The sequence below is a fragment of the Leopardus geoffroyi genome, chromosome B4, assembly GCF_018350155.1.
Source record: "Leopardus geoffroyi isolate Oge1 chromosome B4, O.geoffroyi_Oge1_pat1.0, whole genome shotgun sequence".
Classification (NCBI taxonomy): domain Eukaryota; kingdom Metazoa; phylum Chordata; class Mammalia; order Carnivora; family Felidae; genus Leopardus; species Leopardus geoffroyi.
Genome location: NC_059341.1, coordinates 16,315,590 through 16,337,750, shown reverse-complemented (window position 1 = coordinate 16,337,750; position 22,161 = coordinate 16,315,590). Strand labels below are relative to the sequence as shown.

Genomic DNA, 22,161 nt, shown 5'->3' with positions numbered 1-22,161 from the left:
CTCATCCCAACAGGTGCCCTTCTCAATGCCCATCACCCACTTTCCCCTCTCCCCCGCCCCCCATCAACCCTTATTCTCAGTGTTTACAAGTCTCTTATTATTTGCCTCCCTCCCTCTCTGTAACTTTTTTTCCCCTTCCCCTCCCCCATGGTCTTCTGTTAACTTTCTCTAGATCCACATATGAATAAAAACATATGGTATCTGTTCTTCTCTGACTGACTTACTTCACTTAGCATAATACCTTCCAGTTCCATCCACATTGCTGCAAATGGCCAGATTTCATTCTTTCTCCTTGCCAAGTAGTATTCCATTGTGTAAACAAACCACAATTTCTTTATCCATTCATCAGTTGATGGACATTTAGGCTCTTTCCATAATTTGGCTCTTGTTGAGAGTGCTGCTATAAACATTGGGATACAAGTGCCCCTATGCATCAACACTCCTGAATCCCTTGGGTAAATTCCTAGCAGTGCTATTGCTGGGTCAGAGGGTAGATCTATTTTTAATTTTTTGAGGAATCTCCATGCTGTTTTCCAGAGCGGCTGCACCAGTTTGCATTCCCACCAGCAGTGCAAGAGGGTTGCCATTAAATTAAGACATATTAAATATATAAGGACAACATAGATGGACCTTGAGGGCATTATGCTAAGTGAAATAAGTCAGAGAAAGACAAATACTATATGATCTCACCGATATGTGACATCTAATAAAACTGAACTCACAGCAATAGAGAACAGGTTCATGGTTTCCAGAGGTGGGGAATGGGGGTGAGGTGAAGTAGGTGAAGGTGGTCAAAAGGTACAAAGTTCCAGTTACAAGTAAGTTCTGAGGATGTAATTACAGCATGGAGAGTACAGTTACAATACTTTATTGTAATTTTAAAGTTGCAAAGGGAGTAGACTTAAAAGTTCTCACTACAAGAAAAAAATAGGGGAAAGAATAACAAATAAACGTTACTAGGAAAATAATGTTAACATGAAGAAAAACAAACTGATCTCTTCAGCTTCATTGTACATTACACAGAATTTCAGATAGATTATAAATTATTTAACTGGAAAAATATGAAATATTTCTAGTAATGACAGGGAGTTTAATCTTTGCATTTCAAGCAACTAACCCATTATAAAAGGTGACTACAAAATGGAATACCAAATTTACCTTTATCAACATAAAAAGAAAACTGACAGAATGAAGAGAAGAGGGACTTAGTAACTGAAATGCCAGATAAAACTTGTATCTCCAAAATATACAGGGATGCAGCTAGGTTGATACCTAGTGTTTAAGGGACAAACTGTCAGAAAGCTGGAACTTGAATCAAAAAGAGGTAAAGTTGCACCCAGTTAACCACATGCCAGGTACGACTATAAACATTTTACACATGTTAACCAATCTCACACTGACAATTTGCCCCCTACATAGAAGATGCTATTTTTAATCCTCCATAGCAAACAAGGAAAGTGGTCAGAGCTCAGATGTGAACCCAGGCAGTGTCACTCCAAAGTCCATACTCTCAACCACTCAGCTAGCTGCTTCTTTCCTCTGCACAACAAAAATTCATGGACCTGTCTACTCTACAAATCTAAGCCTACCAGATAGATATAAGTTACTACAACACAAAACAAAACAAAAATAAGAGTGATTTTGATAGAGTGTTTTGAGGATTCACAGGACCGTGATATGATCTGCAGCAAAGGGGATAAAGAAAGCTTCTAGGAGAAATGGTATCTACATTGGGCCTGCAAGGATATGAGACACAGAGACAGAAAATGGGAGAATAAAATATTTCACACTAAAGGAATAGAATGACCAAAAGCATTAAACTAAGGTAGAAAAGCACTGGCAACTGAAAAGCTTGAGTTGAAAAAAAAGGTACTCAGGGGAAAAATAAATGGAAAATAAGAGAGTCAGATGCCTAGAGGGAGGTCAGACTTAACTGAGTGCAGAAGGGAGGGGAGTAACATGGGAGGAGTTGTTATATGGTAACGAGATATAAGAAGCGGACAGAAAAAAATGGAAATAGAAAGCAACATCAGAAGGTTAATTCACTAGTCCAGGCACGGTAGCAAATGTCTCACGTAAAATGGGACCAACAGAAATAGAGAAAAAGGAATAGATCCGTAGCAAACAGTAGCTACTCCAATTCCAATTAAATTAAGGAACTAACAGGGTCAGGACTCAGGTCAGAAAAGGACTCAGCATGCTAATATGTAACAACAACAAAGGGGATATGGATGAGGCCACATGTGGAGGCCACGCTTTGGGGAACTTGGCTGTTCTGGGGACAAGGGCTGCATGTTATGGGCCAAAAAGGGCTTGACTGAAGGGGTAGAAAGACCTTGAGGACAAACTGCCCCTGCCTGGTTTGGCTATGCTCAAGAAGTTAACTGAGGAAACTTCAAAATATCAACACTTTTGAGAGATACTATGGAGGCAGACTGACAGAATTTCTCAACAATATTAACGTGGAGGTGACTTTGAGGTTTTAAGAACAAATGAAATAATCTTGTCATTAACAGAGACAGGGAACAAACGAGGGGAAAAAAGGTTTAAAGCAAAAAGAGACATGACTTCAGGTTTCTACATGTTGAAATGAAAGCTTATACAGTATCATGTCCAGAAACAATGATGTGTCCTCAAGACTAGTGCTAGAGTGAGAAAAATCACAACTGAAAATAGAGATGTCACCCATATAAAGATATAAAGAAGTTGTAAGATTTAAAACAAAAAAGTACTAGAAAAGAAAAAAGTATTAGGGAAAAAATGGATCAAAGGAAGTTTAAGGAAGCATATATTTAGAAGGGAAGGAAGGAGAGGCAAAGAAAGCATCATCAGAGGGTTAAGATTAGCACCACAAGAATCAAGTATAATACAGCAATGCTCTCTTACATTTTTCACAACCAAGTACATAAACGAGACAGTATTTTTGTGGCACAAAGGGGTAAATGAGGCTACTAATAACCTGACATTATTAGCCCAGGAATTAAGGAAACTATTAATCTGTATACCAGTTGTTAATCCATTTGCTGTATTGAAAGCTCTGTATTAGGCTTTATGCCAAAAAGTTTAGGATTATACTGTCCTAAAACTCTTTCATAGCCACTCTTTTCAATTAGGTGCAATGTTGCAGATACGACAAAGAAGAAAAGAACTGAAAAATAACCATGAAACTTGATAGCTGAGAAATCACTAATGGTTTTAAAAATCAGTGGGAAAAGCTAGACTTCAGGAAGCAACTATGGACAAGGGTAATTAAAATAGCAACATTGTTACCAGTCATGTTACCCTAAATGGTCATAAAGAGTAACTTAAATGGGATGATTCCTCAAATCTTGCCGGCCAAAAATTCTCAAACTAATTTGTAATATGCTTTACCTTGTGGCTCTCATTTTATTCACGTTAATAAAGAGAATAAATAAAGCTCCTTTGAAACTCTGCAACACTTACCCAGTGCGAGACTGACCGACTTTGTCACAAATATCCAAAATGAGGCCCCAATCCTCAGCAGTATTCATCTCACTGGTTGCTTTCTCTGTGTATTATGGAAAGAAAACATAGACATATCATTTTAAAAAATCTTTAAGAGGTAAATGATCACAAATTACTAAACTGTGATAAAATCAAGTATCAGCAACAAATAGGAATGGCTGCCAGGAGTGTGTTCAATGAAATGTTCAAGTCCATCTTTAAAAGGGGGTAGGAGCACCTTTACTGTCTATTACAACCGTTTTCCCGATAAACACTTCAGTTGCTTGTTACTTAATATAATAAACAGGCCACTGATACTTATTTATAAAAAAACTACATACAGGTCTACCCTTTTCCACACACAGAAAGACTAAAATAAGAAATACCTTCATTATCAAATAATTCTTAGCTTTACTTGCCAGTGAAGAAACATGACAAATCTCTACCAAAATGTTTCAGGTAATTAAATTATATGATTTTGTTGATTTTCGTGTCTGACACGGGGAAGGGGGAAAAAATGAACAAAAGAAAACCAGGCTTTAACTGAGTATTTTCCATTAAATAAAAACTTGACAAACTAAATTAAAAACATCAACAGAGGTACCCCATACATTGAGTCCATCATCTCACTAAGCTCCCTCCCTTAATTACAGCAAAAGGATTTTTGAAGCAAACACACAATGACAAGAAAAACATGAGCAACAATTCCTCAAAAACTATATAACAATATAAGCATGTGGCACCTACTTAGAAGACCCAAAAAAGGTGCGTCATATACTGGCAGTAACAAAAGAGCTTAAGAACCAGCCTGTTTTCCACCACCAAATTCTCAGAAAAGTCATGTCCTAGTAGCAGAAGGTAATGCCTACAGCTGACAGTGGAGAAGAAAGGACTTAGGGAGAATGGGTTAATGCTCTGGGAAATGTAGGTAGGTACCTACTTTGCCTTCCTTATTCGAAAGCTCTTGCAACCACTTCTCTCCCACCCACCTGAGTAAATGAATGATTTGCTTTCTGAAGATAAAGAAAGGTTTCCTTGATAAAGAGACATCAGGCACAGTTGACACATAAGCACCAAAAATAACGAATTACTTCTAGTTTCCAGTACAGCATTTAAGGAACTTGGAAGTTACCACTCCAACCAACCAAGTAAAAAGCTATTAAATAAAGTGAAAACAACTCTTCTTAGATCCCTCAGAAGTGGGATCACAGGACAAATGCTGTCCCAAAAATCAGAGACACATAGATAGATGGATACATAGAAAAACAACAGAGCAGAAACCCGTGAGCAGAAACGTCACCAGAAACCAGTACCATAGATCTAAATTTTAACAGCCAAATTGCTGGAAGCTAAATGTGCACAATTCTGAGTTAAAATCCAAAGGGGCCCGGACACAAGAGAGTTACTGCATTTTTGCAAATTTTACTTCCATAAGTTCTCCCAGGATCTCAAGGTGAACACCAGAGAAAATTTTCTATTTTTCAGCAGAGGAAGGGAGACGATAACCACTGTGAGATACACCAGAGCATTCTCTTCTTAACAAGGCCTACCTGTTAATTATTTTAACTAGCACCTAACCAACTAGTGTTTTACCAGAGATTAACCCACCTAGGGTAAAGGAAATTCCCAACTCCAGTCTGCTCCAGCCTTCATGTTTGTAAGGGGATTACCCAATTGCAGCCCATCTGGCAATCCTTTCCCACCTAAGAGGGAGGAAAAAGCTGAGCATGGGAGAAATTCACACCTCAGGGGCAAAGGCTCATTTTAAAAGACTACCTACCCACCAGACTACAGAACACTTCTTCTTACCTAACATCTTACCATTACAACTTGTCTAGCTTTCAGCAAGCCACAGTATAAAACAAAAATCACAGTTTGAAGAGTAAATATTAGAACCAGATTCACACATGACAGGAAATGTTGGAATTATCAGAAAAGGAATTTTAAAAGCTCTGATTAATATGCTAAGAGCTCTAAAGGAAAAAGGAGACAATATGCAAGAACATACTGTAAGCAAAGAAATGGAAAAAAAGCAAAAAAAAAAAAAAAAAAAAAGGAAATTCTAAGAAAGAATCAAAAAGAAATGCTAGAGACCAAAAACAGTCTAATAGAAATGAATGCCTGTGATGGGACTCATTAGCAGACTTGGACATGGCTGAAGAATGAATCTCTGGACTTGCACATATGTCAAGAAGAACTTCCAAAACTGAAAAGCAAGAGAAAAAAAAAAAGATGACTGGAAGAAAAAAAAAAAAAAAAAAACCTGCAACAGATCATCCAAGAACTGTAGGAAACTACAAAAAGTCAAACGTAGACATAATTGAAACAGCAGAGAGGAGGGGTGCCTGGTGGCTCAGTTGATTAGACGTCCAACTTGGGCTCAGGTCATGATCTCAAGGTTTGTGAGTTTGAGCCCCATGTCAGCCCCCACCCCAAAATAAACACTAGAAATAAAGAAATAGCAGAGAGGAAAGAAACAGAATACTTGAAGCAAAAACAACTCAACATTTCCCCAAACCGATGTCAGACATCAAACCACAGGTCCAGGAAGCTCCAAGAACACCAAGCACAATAAATATCAAAAAACTACACCTAGTTATATCATTTTCAAGCTGCAAAAAATCAATGATAAAGAAAAAAATATAAAAAGAAATCAGCAGAGGGGCGCCTGGGTGGCGCAGTCGGTTGAGCGTCCAACTTCAGCCAGGTCACGATCTCGCGGTCCGTGAGTTCGAGCCCTGCGTCAGACTCTGGGCTGATGGTTCGGAGCCTGGAGCCTGTTTCCGATTCTGCGTCTCCCTGTCTCTCTGCCCCTCCCCCGTTCATGCTCTGTCTCTCTCTGTCCCAAAAATAAATAAACGTTGAAAAAAAAAATTTTTAAAAAGAAATCAGCAGAAAAAAATACCTTGTCTAAACAGGAGTAAACATAAGAATTACATCTGACATCTCAGAAACCCTGCAAACAAGGAGGAAATGGAGTGAAATAGTTAGCAATGAGAGAAAATAACCATCAACCTATTATGTACCCTGTGAAATTATTCTTCAAGAGGAAAGCAGAAATAAAGACTTTCTCAAAGAATCATTAAAGAAATTTGTTGCCAATAAACTCACCTTGCAAAAAAAATGTTTAAAAAAAGAGCTCTTCAGAGAGAAGAAAATGATATAGGATAGGGTGTATGTGTGTTTCCATAAAAGTGAAATAAATGACAGCAAGGATATCAGGAAAAGGAGAGAGGAACTATGAATATTTCATTATTCGTTTCACTTGCCTGCACTACCAGTGAAGTGGTATGTTATTTGAAAGAGCAACCACTAAAAATAGCAAAAATAGAAGTTAATTAATATGCTACAAAAGTGAGAAGACTGAATCATATGAAATGTTGCCTTAAAGTCACAAAAGGCAAAAAAAAAAAAAAAAAAAAGTGGAAGAAAAAATAGGAAAAAATAACAAGGGCTACAACTAGAAAACTGTAACAGATATGGTAGATATTAATCCAACAATACCACATTAATGGTCTAAATGTTAATGGTCTAAATACAAATATTATCAAAGTGATAAAAAAAAACCAAGATGCAACATATTTTGTCTACTGGAAGCCCACTTTAAATACAAAGACACATAAACATTAAAAATAAAGAGATGGAGAAAGAGATACTATGCTAACATCAATTAAAAGAAAGTGGGAGTAGCTACATTAATTTTAGACAGAGCAGATTTGGGAGCAAGTAAACTTACCAGGGATAGAGGCATTACATAAGGTAAAGGGATTAATTCTCCAAAAAAGACCTAACATCCTTACTATGTACATGCCTAATTACAGAATGTTAAAATAACAATGTCAAAAAGTAACAGAACTGCAAAGATAAATAAATGAAGCCACTAGTATAATTGGAGAGTTCAACAGCCCTCTATCAAAAAAAATGGACAAATCCAACAGGCAGAAAATCAGTAAGGACAAAGTTGAATTCAACAATACCATCAGACAAGTGAACATAATTGGCATCTACAGACTATCCAACAACAGCAGAATACACATTCTTAAGCTTACATGAAATATTCACCAAAATACACTGCATGGCCATAAAACACACGCTAATAAATGTTAAAAGATTAGATATCTTACAATGTCTGCTCAAGGACCACAATGGAATTAAATGAAAAATTATTAACAAAAAAATAGCTAGAAAATCACAAAATATATGGAGATTAACATGCTTCGAAGTAATACACAGTCAAGGAAGAAATCTCAAGAGAATTTTAAAATATTTTCAACTAAATGAAAATGAAACTACAACATACCAAATTCATATGATACAGTTGAAATCTATGCATACTGGAAAAGTTTACAGCTTTGAATGCATACATTAGAAAAAAAATCTAAAATCACTAACATAAGCTTCCACTTTAGAAAACCAGAAGAGCAAATTAAATCCAAAATAAGCAGAAGAAAAGAATTAGAGCAGAAATCAATGAAACTGAAAAAAGAAAATAGAGAAAAATCAATACAACCAAAAGTTGGTTCTTTGAAAAGATCGATAAAATTGATAGTTGAAAAAGAAAAAAATAAAGAGAAGATACAAATAACTAATATCAGAAATGAAGGAGATGTTACTACAGATCTCGCAAACATTAAAGTAATACGAACATTACTATGGCTCAATAATATTGAGAGGATCAGGGGAACCTCCAATTTATAGCCAATCAGTAAGAAACACAGGTCATATCCTAGACTTTGATTGGCATCTGAAGTGGAGAGTAAGGACAGTCTTGTGGGACCGAGCCCTTAACCTGTAGGATCTGACATTATTTCCAGGCAGATAGATAGTGTCAGAATTGAGTTAAATTAGTGGGACACTGGTCAGTTATCCACTGAGAAGCAGAGAGCTGCTCAGCAGTGTTGGAAAACCACAAATGAGAATTATGAATAACTCTAGGCCCACAAATTTAATAACTCAGATAAAGTGGATCAATTCCTTGAAAGACACATCTGTCACAGTATACACATAAAAAAAAAAGACAATCTGAATACCACATTTAAAAAACTGAACCAATAGGGGTGCCTGAGTGGCTCAGTCAGTTAAGTGTCCAACTTCAGCTCAGGTTATGAGCTCATGGTTTGTGAGTTCGAGTCCTGCATCAGGCTCAGAGCTCTCAGCTCAGAGCCTGGAGCCTGGATTCTGTGTCTCCTTCTCCCGCTTGCACGCTCTCTCTCACCAAAAAAAAAAAAAAAAAAAAAAAATTGAACCAATAATTAATAACCTTACAAAACAGAGAGCATCAGGCACAGAGAAGTTAATGTTAAATTCTACCAGACATTTAAAGAAAAAATTATACCAATTATCTCCAATCTCATCTGGAAGACAGAAACAGGAAATCATTCTATGAAAACAATACTACCCTACTACCAAACCAGACAAAAACATTACTAGGAAAAAGAACTATAGACTAGAATCTCTTATGAACATAGACGCAAAATTCTTAACAAGATATTAGCAAATCAAATCCAACAATATATAAAAAAGAATTACACTTCACAATCAAATGGAATTTATCCGAGGTATGCAAAGCTGGGTCAGTATTCAAAAATCAATAAATGTAATCCATCTCACTGACAACTAAAGAAGAAAAAAATCACATGATCTTATCAATAAACTCAGAAAAAGCATCTGACAAAGTCTAACAACCCAGGATAAAAATTCTCAGCCATCTAGGAATAAAGGGTACTTCCTCAACTTGATAAAGAACATCTACAAAAACATCTATAGTTAATATATTTCATGGTGAGACACTAGTAGCTTTACCACTAAGATGAGAAATAAGGCAAGGATGTCTTCTCTCACCATATCTTTTTGCCACCATACTGGAAGTCCTAGCTGATGCAAAAAAAAAAAAAAAAAAAAAAAAAAACCAGATACATCACATACATACACACACACACACACACACACACACACACACACACACATATATATAAAGTACTCAGATTAAGAAGGAACAAATAAATTTGTCTTTCTTCACAGATGACATGTTCATCTATGTAGAAAATCCAAAAACATCATCAACAACAAAAATTCCTAGAAATAATAAATGATTTTGGTAAAACTGTAGGATACAAGGTTAATTATAGAAAAGTCAATAGCTTTCCTATATAAGAGCAACAAACGAGTGTCAGTTTAAATTAAAAACACAATACCATTTATATTAGCACTCAAAAAAATAAAATACTTGGGGTGCCTAGGTGGCTCAGTCATTGGTTAAGTGTCTAACTTCGGCTCAGGTTATGATCTCTCATTCCAGGAGTTTGAGCCCCGCGTCAGGCTCTGGGCTGATAGCTCAGAGCCTGGAGCCTGCTTCTGATAGCTCAGAGCCTGTCTCCCTCTCTCTCTGCCCCTCCCCTTTTCACACTCTATCTCACTCTCTCACAAATAAATAAACATTAAAAAAATAATAAAATGAGTATAAATCTACAGAATATGTGTAAGATCTATATGAGAAAAACTACAAAACTATGATGAAAGAAATCAAAGAATTAAATAAATGGAAAGATATTCCATGTTCAGGAATATTTACAGCAGATTTATTCATAATTCCCAAAACTTGGAAACAACCATGACATCCTTCAGTAGATGAATGGATAAAATAAGGTACATTAGAACAATGAAATATTATTCAGTGCTAAAAAAATAAAAATGAACTAACGAGCCATTAAAAGACACAACAAACTTTAAAGGCGTACTACTAAGTGAAAGGAGCCAGTGTGAAAAAACCAGATACTGCATGTTTTTAACTATATGACGTTCGAAAGAAGGCAAAATTATGGAGACAGTGAAAAAAAAAAAAATCAGTGGTTGCCAGGAGCTGGAGGGAGGGGAAGAGAAACGGGGGGGCACACAGGTTGTGTGGGGCAGTGAACTACTCTGCATACAACGGTAGACACATGTTATTATGTATTTGTCAAAACCCTTGGCAGATACAACACCAAAAGTGAATGCTAATGTAAGCTGTGGAATTGGGGTGATGATGACGGGCATATGTGGGTTAAGAAACTACAACAAATATACCACTTTGCTGCAAGATGCTGATAGTTGGGGAAGCTGTGCGTATGTGGGGGCAGGAGGGATATAGGAAATTTCTTTACCTTCTGCTGAATTTTTCTGTGAATCTAAAACCACTCTAGGGGCGCCTGGGTGGCTCAGTCGGTTAAGCGGCCGACTTCGGCTCAGGTCACGATCTCGCGGTCCGTGAGTTCGAGCCCCGCGTCGGGCTCTGTGCTGACGGCTCAGAGCCTGGAGCCTGTTTCGGATTCTGTGTCTCCCTCTCTCTGACCCTCCCCCATTCATGCTCTGTCTCTCTCTGTCTCAAAATAAATAAATGTTAAAAAAATAAAAAATAAAAAAAAAAATAAAACCACTCTAAAAACTAAAGTCCATTTTTAAAAAATTAATAAATAGATGAATTAAGCAACTGCATGAATGCTGATACTTGCTGTGAAAAAAAGAGTTTAACACAGAGGCCTTCCTGACTGGTATCCTTTAAAGGGCCTGCTTACAAGCATTGTCTGTGTACAGGAACTTGGGTTTAGGGAAAGTTCCCACCATTCACAGAACTGAGAAGACTGACTCCTTATGTCTAAACTGGTTGTACAAACGTACAACACTATGGTTTTTGCTGAATACCTGCTTTCCTTGTGGGAGTTTGGGTTACGTGCCAAGCAGAGTATGCCTACAAGATCAGCTCCCAATAAAAGCCCAAGCACTGAGTCTCTAATGAACGTCCCTGGATGCAATATTTCATACATGTTGTCACAACTCACTGCTGGGGCAATTAACTATATCCTATGCAGAGGACCCAAGGAAGCTTGTGTCTGGTTTTCCCGGACTTCATTCATGTGCCCTTTCCCTCTGCTGACTGAACTTTGGGTCCTTTCACTGTAATAAATCGTAGCTGTTCTATGTTGAGTCCTATGAGTCCTGGTGAATTCTAGAACTGGGGGGCTGGGAGTGGGTGGTCTTGAATCCTACCCCCGTCCTGCATCAAATATCTGCCCTCTGAGAAATTATTCTATTCTACCCCCTCACCTTCATTTGTACCTTCACCTTACAGGACTGCTCTCTGGGGATTCCAGGTCAGCCCAACAGGAAACACCTAAACACACTCAAGATCATGATATGAAGGGGTAGAGGGAAGTTCCACAGTAAATGGCATACCACAGCAACCTATAATGAAGTTCAATTTAGAAGGCCTAACCACATGATTACGGCTTCTGAAGTGTTTTCTATTTCTCTGGTATTAACCACGGGCAAACAACCAAGTATTATCACGTATCTGAGAGAATCTTCTAACATAGAAGATACAAGAAAAGACAAAACAAATACAGAAAACAAAAAAAAAAAAAAAAAAGAAAAAAGAAAAAGAGAAAAAAACAGAATAAGGCAAGTTAGAATAAACAAGAGCCTATGTAGGAGGGAAAAAATTTCAAAAGAAATCTGAAACAAAATCTGTACAGAAGTAGACATAATCTGTCTTGACGGGAGCACTGTAATTTAAGAACAGATAGTTTAAAAGACAGCATCATCATGATCCCAACTAACATTTTCATTTTTTTTTAACTTAAGATGGGTTAGGAGTGAGAGGCCTGATCCACACCAAGATTCTTACCTGTAAGGGTTGGTCTTGGTGATGACAGTGAAATTCCTGCTCCCCACATCCCCTCAATGCCCTGCAGCCTGGTTCAACAATGATACTCATTTCCTCCATTTTGATCTACTACTGAGAGCCGGAGATCAGAGTTGGTTTAAAGCAGAAAAGAGCAAGCAGCCAACTCTGTCCAAATTCTTTGCAGGCTGACAACTTCTGATCCACAGCACAGCCCCAAGGGATAGAGCAACACCTACTAGTCAGTCACTGCCACCAGACGCTGGCAGTGAGTTGTCACCAACGAGTAGTGGGTACCTATACCTAATCATCCTACCATCTTCGAATAGGGAAAATAACAAAAGCAGGTTATTCACACAAATGAATTCCTTGTATAAGAATACAAATGTCCAATACATCTGAGATCTTGGTTAGGTAACTTATTTGCAGGAAATTACAAAATTTGGACAGACATTCAACAAAATGGAATAAGTTTCTAATCTATGCCAGGCTCCATCTGAAGTAGCTTCGACTCTAAAAAAAGAAATGAAACCAGCCGATAGAGACCTAAATAGATGACAGAAAAAGTGTCACAGAAAAAAATGGAAAGCCCAAGCAAGCTTAAAAAAAGGTAAAGACCTGGGGGGGAGAGAGAAAGAGAAACCGGAAAGGCTTCTTGATATACTTAGAAACTAAGAAGAGAACAGGATTAATAGCAAACTCTTTTGTTTCTATTTAAGTATAGTAAATATACAGTAAATACAGTAAAGAGTGAAGTTATAAAAACAGAAGAGAAGCATAACAAAGAATCTAGGCTAGATACAATAGAGACTATGTTGTGAAAGGTTGGAATCACTCAAAAACCTAAAATACAAGATGTTGTGTTTGTCTTAATTCAAGAAACAGCCAATAAAGTTTCCAGCAAATAAATAACCTAACCAGAGCTGGACTTTCAGACAAAAATGAACACTACCCATATGTGAAAATAGTTTGAAAGGGGAAAAGAAGAAAACAGAATGAGAAATGAACAGTACTTTGGAAACTAAACAGGTTATTTAGAAAGCAAATGTTGAAATGCTATTTAATTTCATTTGGGCTGCGGGTATGCCAAAAGGATAACTGAGTCAAATTTACCTGTCACTGTTCAAGCTTACATAATATACTGTAAATCCCTTGAAAACAACAACCATTTCTATTTTGGGCAGTTTTTTCAATATTCATGTTCTCAGCCTAAGTAATTAATAAATACTAAACTTATGCAATCACAATATGAATCCATAAAAGTCACAGAAACACAGAGACCTTTAATAGCATCTACTTCAATAATTTTCAAATTTTACTTTTCAGTACAGGAAACCCTCCACAATGTAACTGTGATGCTACCTTCTGTTCTGTTCAGAGCTGTGGGCACAGAACTCCACAAGTTTCCCCGCACTTCACACAAAAGCAACAAGCGCAGGGGTTCCCAGGTCAAATGCACTTCTGATCAACTGGCTACAAATTCAAGGGTTCCCATTATCCCCCTCAGGTTCATTAATTCACTGCAACAACTCAGAACTCAGAAAAGTACTTATGATTACAGTTTTATTACAACAGATACAAATCTGTACCAGCCAGTGAAGAGATTCTTGCACAGGGTAAGGTCTGGAACAATCCCAAACCCAACGCCTCTGTATCCTCAGGACACATCATCCTCCTGGAACATAAATGTGCAACACCAACAAGGAGGCTCAACCAAGATTTGGTGTCTAGAGCATTTATTGGCATTTCGTTACGAAGTTATGAAGCCACCTCCTGGAACTCAATCTCCAGGCCTCCTACTCCTCCCTGGGGATCTGGCTAATATCCTATGATTCAAAGTCTCAACCATCTAATCACAAGGTTAAGCTAGAGTGACCAGCTTCCATGCTGAGTCATCTCATTAACATAGACAAAGATCACACACTCTCATTCAATATTCTTTTATAAGAAAATCTTACCTTCAAAGAAACTCAGTTGTAAACCAAATCCAAGTAGAACTGCTCTAATTGAGGAGACCCAGCGAGACCCAACCTCTATTAGACCCTCCTCTAATTGAGGAGACCCTATGGATCCCCAACCCCTATGAAACAAAGAAAACTGAGTGACTCATCCTGATCAATATCCTCCACTCTAACATTTACTTCATCTTAGAAAAGGAAATCAAGTCATTACTTTGATCTGACAGTGTATTTAAATAATTTATTCATCATCCTTACTGACTGGTAGCCAAGCAAGCCTTTTAAAAAGCATAGTGCATTTATGCATTTAAAAACATGGTGCAAAAACAAGAAAACACTTAAATTCTACCATCTTATTTAAAAATATAATAGCTAAGCTTATTAAAACTTATGGATGCCTGAGTGGCTCAGTTAAGCATCTGACTCTTGATTTCGGCTCAGGTGATGATCTCACAGTTCGTGAGTTCAAGCTCTGCATCAGTGTGGAGCCTACTTGGGATTCTCTCTCTCTCCTTCTCTCTCTCTCTCTCTCTCTCTCTCTGCCCCTTCCCTTCTCATATGCAAGCGTGCTCTTTCTCTCTTTCAAAATAAATAAACTTAAAAAAAAAACTTACTAAAACTTCAATAGTTAACTAGAAATGATATTTTTATGTCTGATCAAATATAAACTGCTTATAACCATTAACAGAGTATGATCTTACAGTTCTGAATTAAGTTGTACCCAGGAGTACGTCAGCAGATTTGCTGAAAACTCGTGAATTACCTACCTTCTTACTTTCCAACGTATAAACAGGATCAGGATCTGACTCAAACTTCTACAGATCAGAAATGCAACCCATTTCAGAACTCTAGAACTATTCAAATTCTTTATCGATGCTGCCTCACAATCAACAAGAGCAATAGCACAGTTCTTTGTCAGTGACAAAAACCGCAAATATTTTTAAATCGGATGAACAAAAACTATCAGTAACAATTCAACATGGTTTTGTGAACAGCAAAATCAAAACTATTTTCTAAGACAAAAACAGGGTTCGTAGGCAAGGTAAAAGTGACAAGCAAAAACAGAGACTTGCTTCTAAAGAATTCAAAGCTTCATAATGATCTCACTTTATCCCCAGATTATCCTTACCCTAATACAAAGCTTGTTTAATTGCACTTCACTTTATTGCACTTTGCAGATAATGCTTTTTCTACAAATTGAAGGTTTGTGACAACCAAGCTTCGAGCAAGTCTATCAGCACCATTTTTCCATGTGTCACATTTTGATAATTCTTGCAATATTTCAAACTCTTTCATTATTATATTTGTTACAGTGATCTGTGATTAGTGATTATGATTTGCTAAAAGCTTAAATGATGGTGAGCATTTTTTAGTAATAAAGCACTTTTTAATTAAAATGTGTGCACTGGGGTGCCTGGGTTACTCAGTCGGTTGAGTGTCCGACTTCAGCTCGGGTCATGATCTCGCAGTTCATGAGTTCGAGCCCCACATCAGGCTCTGTGCTGACAGCTCAGAGCCTGGAGCCTGCTTCAGACTCTGTGTCTCCCTCTCTCTCTGCCCCTCCCCTGCTTGCTCTCTCTCTCTCTCTCTCTCTCTCTCTCTCAAAAATAAACATTAAAAAAAAATTTGTAAAAAAAAAGATGTATGCACTACTTTCTAGGAGTGATGCTATTGCACATTTAATAGACTACGGTATGGTATAAACATAACTTGTACATGCACCAGGAAACAAAAAAAATTCATTTGACTCACTTTATTGATATGTTCACTCTATTACAGTGGTCTGTAACCCAGCCCACAATACCTTCAAGGTATGCCTGAATACAAAGATTAGTGATCTTTGATGTTGCAACTGTTAACTGTTTTGGATCATCACAAATCACGTCCATAGTAAGACAATGAATTTAATACATAAATGTGTATGTTCTGACTGTCCACTGAATGGCCATTCCCCCATCTCTCTCCCTCCTTCCCCCCCCCCCCCCCCCCCCGTCGCTCTCTCTCTCTTCTGGGGCCTCCCTATTCCCTGAGACACAAAATATTGAAATTAGGCCAATTAATAACTCAACAATCACCTCTAAGTATTCAAGTGACAGGAAGAGCCACATCTCTTACTTTAAATAAAAAACTAGATATGATTCAACTTAGTAAGGAAGGTATGTCAAAAGCTGAGAAAGGTCAAAAGCTAGGTGTCTTGAACCAAACAATTAACCAAGTTGTGAATGCAAAGGAAAAGTTCTTGACAGAAATTGAAAATGCTACTCTAGTACTCCAGCACACAAATGATAAGAAAGTGAAGCAGCTTTATTGCTGATATGGAGAAAGTTTTAGTGGCTGGAGAGAGTATCAAATCAGCCACAAAGCTCCCTTAAGTCAAAGCCTCACCCCGAGGAATGTCCTCTCTTCAAATTCTATTAAGGCTGATAAAGGTAAGGAAGCTGCAGAAGTTAGAAGATAGCAGAGTTTTCATGAGGTTTAAGGAAAGAAGCCATGTCCATAAGACAAAGGTGCAAGGTGAAACAGCAAGTGCTGAAGTATAAGCTGCAGCAAGTTATCCAGAAGATGTAACTAAGATAACGGAGGTGGCTACACTAAACAGATTTTCAATGTAGACAAAACAGCCTTATGGCAGAAGATGCCAATTCTGACTTTCATAGCTAGAGTGAAGTCAATGCTTAGCTTCAAAGCTTTGAAAGACAGGCTGACCCTCCTGTTAGAGGCTAATGCAGCTGGTGTCTAAATTGAAGCCAAAGCTCGTTCATCATTATGGAAATCCTAGGGCCCTTAAGAACTATGCTAAATCGGGGCGCCTGGGTGGCTCAGTCAGTTGAACGTCCAACTCCCGATTTCAGCTTAGGTCTTGATCCCAGAGCCATGGGATGGAGCCCCACGTCAGGCTCCACACTGAGCATGGAGCCTGCTTAAGATTCTCTCTCTCTCTTCCTCTCCCCACTTGTGTGTGCTTGCTCTCTCTCTCTCTCTCTAAAATAAACATTTTTTACAATTTAATAAAAGATTTGGGAAGGTAAGAAATGCTGACAGGATGATTGCCCATCATGTTCCGGCTATAGGGGGAAAAAAGGTCAATCAGTTTGGAGATGTAATAGTTCATCAAAAAGAGCTAATGGAGAAAGCAAGACTTAAAGAAATTATTGTCTTTTTGAGATTATGGTTATCAATTTTTCAAAAATGTTTCATCTTATGTCCCTAGTCCTGCTGACCACTAGAAACTGTGTTTACAAAGAAAAGCAATCTGAAGCTCTACTAACCAGAAAGGAATCAGTAGGCGTCAAAAGAACAGCATGGAAGCATCTCAGAGAAAAGCACAAAATAGAAATGAAAACCTAAAAAGCTATACAAAGAAAACCTTACAGGATAAATAAAATTAAAACAGAAGAAACAATGAGTATAATTTCTTAACCCAGTGGTTATCAGACCTTTAATAGACCTGTATTCTAAATTTTCACATTTCTCCCCAAGCATGTTTTCACAGTAACTAATCCCATCCCTTAGAATCTGAGTAGTCTCTAGAGGCTCCACAGCTATTTCTAACTTTATCATAAGAGAAGCTAAAATTTGTCCATTACTTACTATAGCAAGTACTGTGTTAAGTGCTTTACATGTATCATATCCTTAAAACAACCCTAATGAAAACTAACGAAGAGAAGGCTATGCCAGGCCAGAGGATCCACACCTGAAAAAGCAGTGGTATAAAACCAACAAAGAAACATGCCTTGAGAAACAAAAGTGGAACGTGAGGATGAAGAGGTAAGAAAGGAGCTAAATGCTAACAAGTTTTACATTCTAGGCTGAAAAGTCAAATTCCTGTGAAAGCTGTAGATTTACTGAAATGCCGTAATCACTGGAGCCATATGATTATATTATATTTTCGAAATATCATGATCAACCACCTAGAAAATTCCTGGGGACAGACTGGAGGCAGGGATAACAGTTGGAGGCTAATGTACTCATCTAAGAGCTCAGGGACCCAAACCTGCCCTAGCAGTGGCAATGAGAATAGAAAGGAGGGGAAGAATGAATGGAGGGAAAATGAATGTGGATTCAAGACCTGTTAGGAAGATAAAGCTCAGAGATTACAGCAACACCAGAATCCTTAAGGGCATGATCCGTGTGCTGGCACAGAGTAGACCATATGTGTCTGTTGTCTGGAACGTAGAAAATTACAACTACAGAAGTCAAGAATGACTCCCAAGAATCTAGACATACATGACTAAACTGAAGTACCAGTCATCAGCACAGAAGAAAAGAATACTTAAGGAAAGTTTAAATATGATTTTGAACAAGCCAGATTTGAAGCATATTCATTTCCAGTAAAGAATCAGAATATCATGGGCACCTGGGTGGCTCAGTCGGTTAAGCGTCCGACTTCGGCTCTCAGCTCAGGTCATGATCTCGCAGTCCATGAGTTCAAGCCCCACGTCAGGCCCTGTGCTGACAGCTCGGAGCCTGGAGCCTGCTTCAGATTCTATGTCTCCCTCTCTTTCGGCCCCTCCCCCGCTTATGCTCTGTCTCTCTCATTCTCAAAAATGAATAAATGTTAAAAAAAATTTTTAAAAAAGAATCAGAACATCATGTATTTTTATAAATATTCCTAATAACAACTCCATGAGGTAGATATTTTTATCCCTATTTACAAAGGTGGAAAGTGAACGCAGAGGGCTTCTGTACTTGTTCATGTCCATACCGTGCCCATTAATTAACAGCAAATGCTGCAGCTGCCATTTAAACCCAGAGCCCAAGGTCTTTCCATCACACCATACTGCAGGAGAATAATGTAGCATTAACATTTATGAAAATTAAACTGGCTGTGATTTATGATCCTGAATGGACTAACAAAACAGACTAAAACCATGTCCAAGTCTATAGGATATGAACTGGTCCAAAGTACTCTGATTAGGAATGCAAAAGTACTATCACAAAAACAAAGATATGGTTTAGAAGAGGCAGGGTAATAATTCAGAGATGCCTCTAGGGTTTCAAATCAAGACAACTAATACAGTGTAAAATATTTACCATATAATGAAGGTAGAACCAGACTGGAAAATAAGTTCAGTTTTCTGATAGATTGATTTCTAGGTGATAACAAAATACCCAATAGAAATATAAGACTGGAGATGAAAAAAAAAAATCAGTAATTCATTATTTGATAAATACTTATTGACTGCCTACTATGTATCAGATACTGTCCCTAAGATACTAGGGATAGAAATGAAATTTTCTCAGGGCATCTGGGTGGCTCAGTCAGTTAAGCATCCGACTTTGGCTCAGGTCATGATCTCGCAGTCCGTGAGTTTGAGCCTTACATCGGGCTGTGTGCTGACAGCTCAGAGCCTGGAGCCTGTTTCAGATTCTGTGTCTCCCTCTCTCTCTGCCCCTCCCCCGTTCATGCTCTGTCTCTCTCTGTCTCAAAAATAAATAAACGTTAAAAAAAAATTAGAAATGAAATTTTCTCATTCTGTGGAGTTTGTATTTTATACAGGGAACAATCAATTAATGTCAAGTAGTTGAATACCATAAAGAAAAATAAAATGGAAAAAGGAAACAGAATGAGAGGGTAGAAATGGATTTTTTTATAGAAAGTAATTAGGGAAAGCTTCTCTTCGAAACTCATTTGAACACAGTCTTAAAGGATGTAATGGACATCAAGATCTTCAAATATTGGGGGGGAAGGCATTGCAAGCAAAAAAGACAGCACAATACAGAGACAGAGGCAGGGAAGAGCTCAGAGTGTTCTGACCCAAGAGGCTTAGAATGATAGAGTCTGGAGATCAAAATCATATCAGAGACACAGGAAGGAGCCTAAATGTAGGCCACAATAAGGAATTTGCATTTCCCTGTAAGTTGATGGGAAGCTACTGGAGGGTTCTGAGCAAGTAAATGACATTATCTAAGATTTTTAAAAGATCACTGTATAAGAATTGACTGTAGGGGGCAATTGTGCAGCCCAACTAGAAGGCTCATGCCATAGTCTATGAAAGAGATATCAATGACTGGATTAGTAAGATAATAATGGTAAGGAAAGGAGAAGTGATTAAAGTAGAGCCAAAGATCTTACTGACAGAATGGATGTGGAATGTGAAAAAAGAAGAAGAATCAATGATGACTCCTAGCTAGACATTAGAGATGAGTGACAGGAATATCGATGGTGCCGTCTACTGAAACAGGCAAGAATGAAGAAAAGAGAAGGTTTAGGTAAGAAAACCAAGAACCATTTACCTCAATAGCCCATATTAAAGATAAAGAAACTGATGCACAGAACATCTAAGCAACTAGCCCAAGGTCACTGCTGGTAAGCAGCAAAGTTAGGAATTGAATTCAAGCAGTATAGTTCCAAGGTCTGAATTCTTAAATTTTTTTTTTTTAACGTTTATTTATTTTTGAGACAGAGAGAGACAGAGCATGAACGGGGGAGGGGCAGAGAGAGAGGGAGACACAGAATCTGAAACAGGCTCCAGGCTCTGAGCTGTCAGCACACAGCCCGATGTAAGGCTCAAACTCACGGACTGCAAGATCATGACCTGAGCCAAAGTCGGATGCTTAACCGACTGAGCCACCCAGGCGCCCCCAAGGTCTGAATTCTTAATGCTAAGTTAAATTGTCTAGTAAGACTGCAAGAAGAAAAATGTCAAAAGAATTTCTAGAACTGAGCCTAAAGTTTGGTTCAACATTTGAAGGTCACAAAAGGAAAAGCCAAAAAGACTAAAATGGAGCTAAGCAGCAAATTAGAAAAAGTTTGGTTTCCTGGAAACCAACTGAATAAAGTATATCAAAGACGAAAACTAAGAGATCAACAAAGAGACTAGGAATTGACCATTAGATTTGGCAAGATGGAAGTCACTAGGGACTTTGAAATAAAAGCTCAATAGAATAAGTTATCGTTGTAATTCAACAGTTGAACTGAGCAAGAAACACAACATCCAAAATAAGATTAATTTATTCAATAAATGTTTGCTGAATGTTTTATTAGTGCAGACAGTGGCCTACATGCTTGGGATACAGTACTGAGCAAACCAAAAATCTCTGTCCTCTTAGAGCTCACATTCTAACAACACATTTCAGCATTTCTTCCAGGAAAAAGCTATGACCAGTATTTTGCCTCTTTGTATAAAATGTTACATTACATAAATCAGATAATGAATTTCTGATTCACCATTTCAGTTTATAAATAAAGCTAAAGACAGTTAATTTTGAAGAAGTACAAATACAACATTAAGTTACAATTAAATCAAGTGAGTTAGTAGGACTACTTTAATGTCACATACCATTGATGGACAAAGAAGAAGGAATGTTGTTAAATTTATTCTACACACAGTATTCTACATATCATACTAGTAAAAAAGTTAACATGGGAGTCTAAAGGACTCTTTCCAAGAATTACTTACTGGGAGTCTCTGACAGGTCTCCTTAGGTAACCTTTCATGATATTTTGATATATGGATCATGTGGAGCAAATTAATCCAAATACAGAACCGGACTAACTTTAAAAAGTAAGCTTCCCCAGGGGTACCTGGGTGGTTTGGTCGGTTGGGCAGCCAACTCTTGATTTCGGCTCAGTTCACGATCCCATGATTATGCGATGGAGTCCCACAGTGGAGCTCCGTGAGGACACTGGAAACTGCTTACGATTCTCTCTCTCTCTCTCTCTCTCTCTCTCCCCCCCCCCCCCCAACCCACCCCTCTCCCCCGCACACATTCTCTCTCTCTCTGTAAAATATAATTAAAAAAAAAAGTAAGCTTTCCTGGAGCAAAGGAATGTTCCTACACTCAAGAAGCTTACTATCTAGTAAGCTCAAGTGAGACATTCTCAATTGAACATTAGGCGCCTAATATGTTGCAACTAATAAAATAATTAAGAAACATAGTACAGAATATAACTATCTTTAATACTAAATAATTTGGTGAAGACAGAAAGCATTGCAGGAGTTTGGAAAAGGGCAAAGATTCCAGTAGGCTAAAAGAGTGGTTCTCAGCTGGGAGCTATTTTGTGCCCCCAGGGGACATTTAGTAATGTCAGAAAACTTTTAAAATCATGGGGGGGGGGGGGGGGGACGGTGGGTAGGC

General features: G+C 37.9%; 1 protein-coding gene across 2 annotated transcripts in view; it reads right to left on the bottom strand.

Moving 5' to 3' along the window:
* The window catches only part of STAM (signal transducing adaptor molecule), a 79,929-nt gene that overhangs the window by 54,290 nt on the left and 3,478 nt on the right, over window positions 1-22,161 (bottom strand). For both annotated transcript variants that reach the window (XM_045466263.1, XM_045466262.1), the window contains exon 2: window positions 3,445-3,529. In XM_045466263.1, coding sequence (XP_045322219.1) covers window positions 3,445-3,529 — 85 coding nt within the window. The remainder of the gene's footprint in view (window positions 1-3,444; window positions 3,530-22,161) is intronic.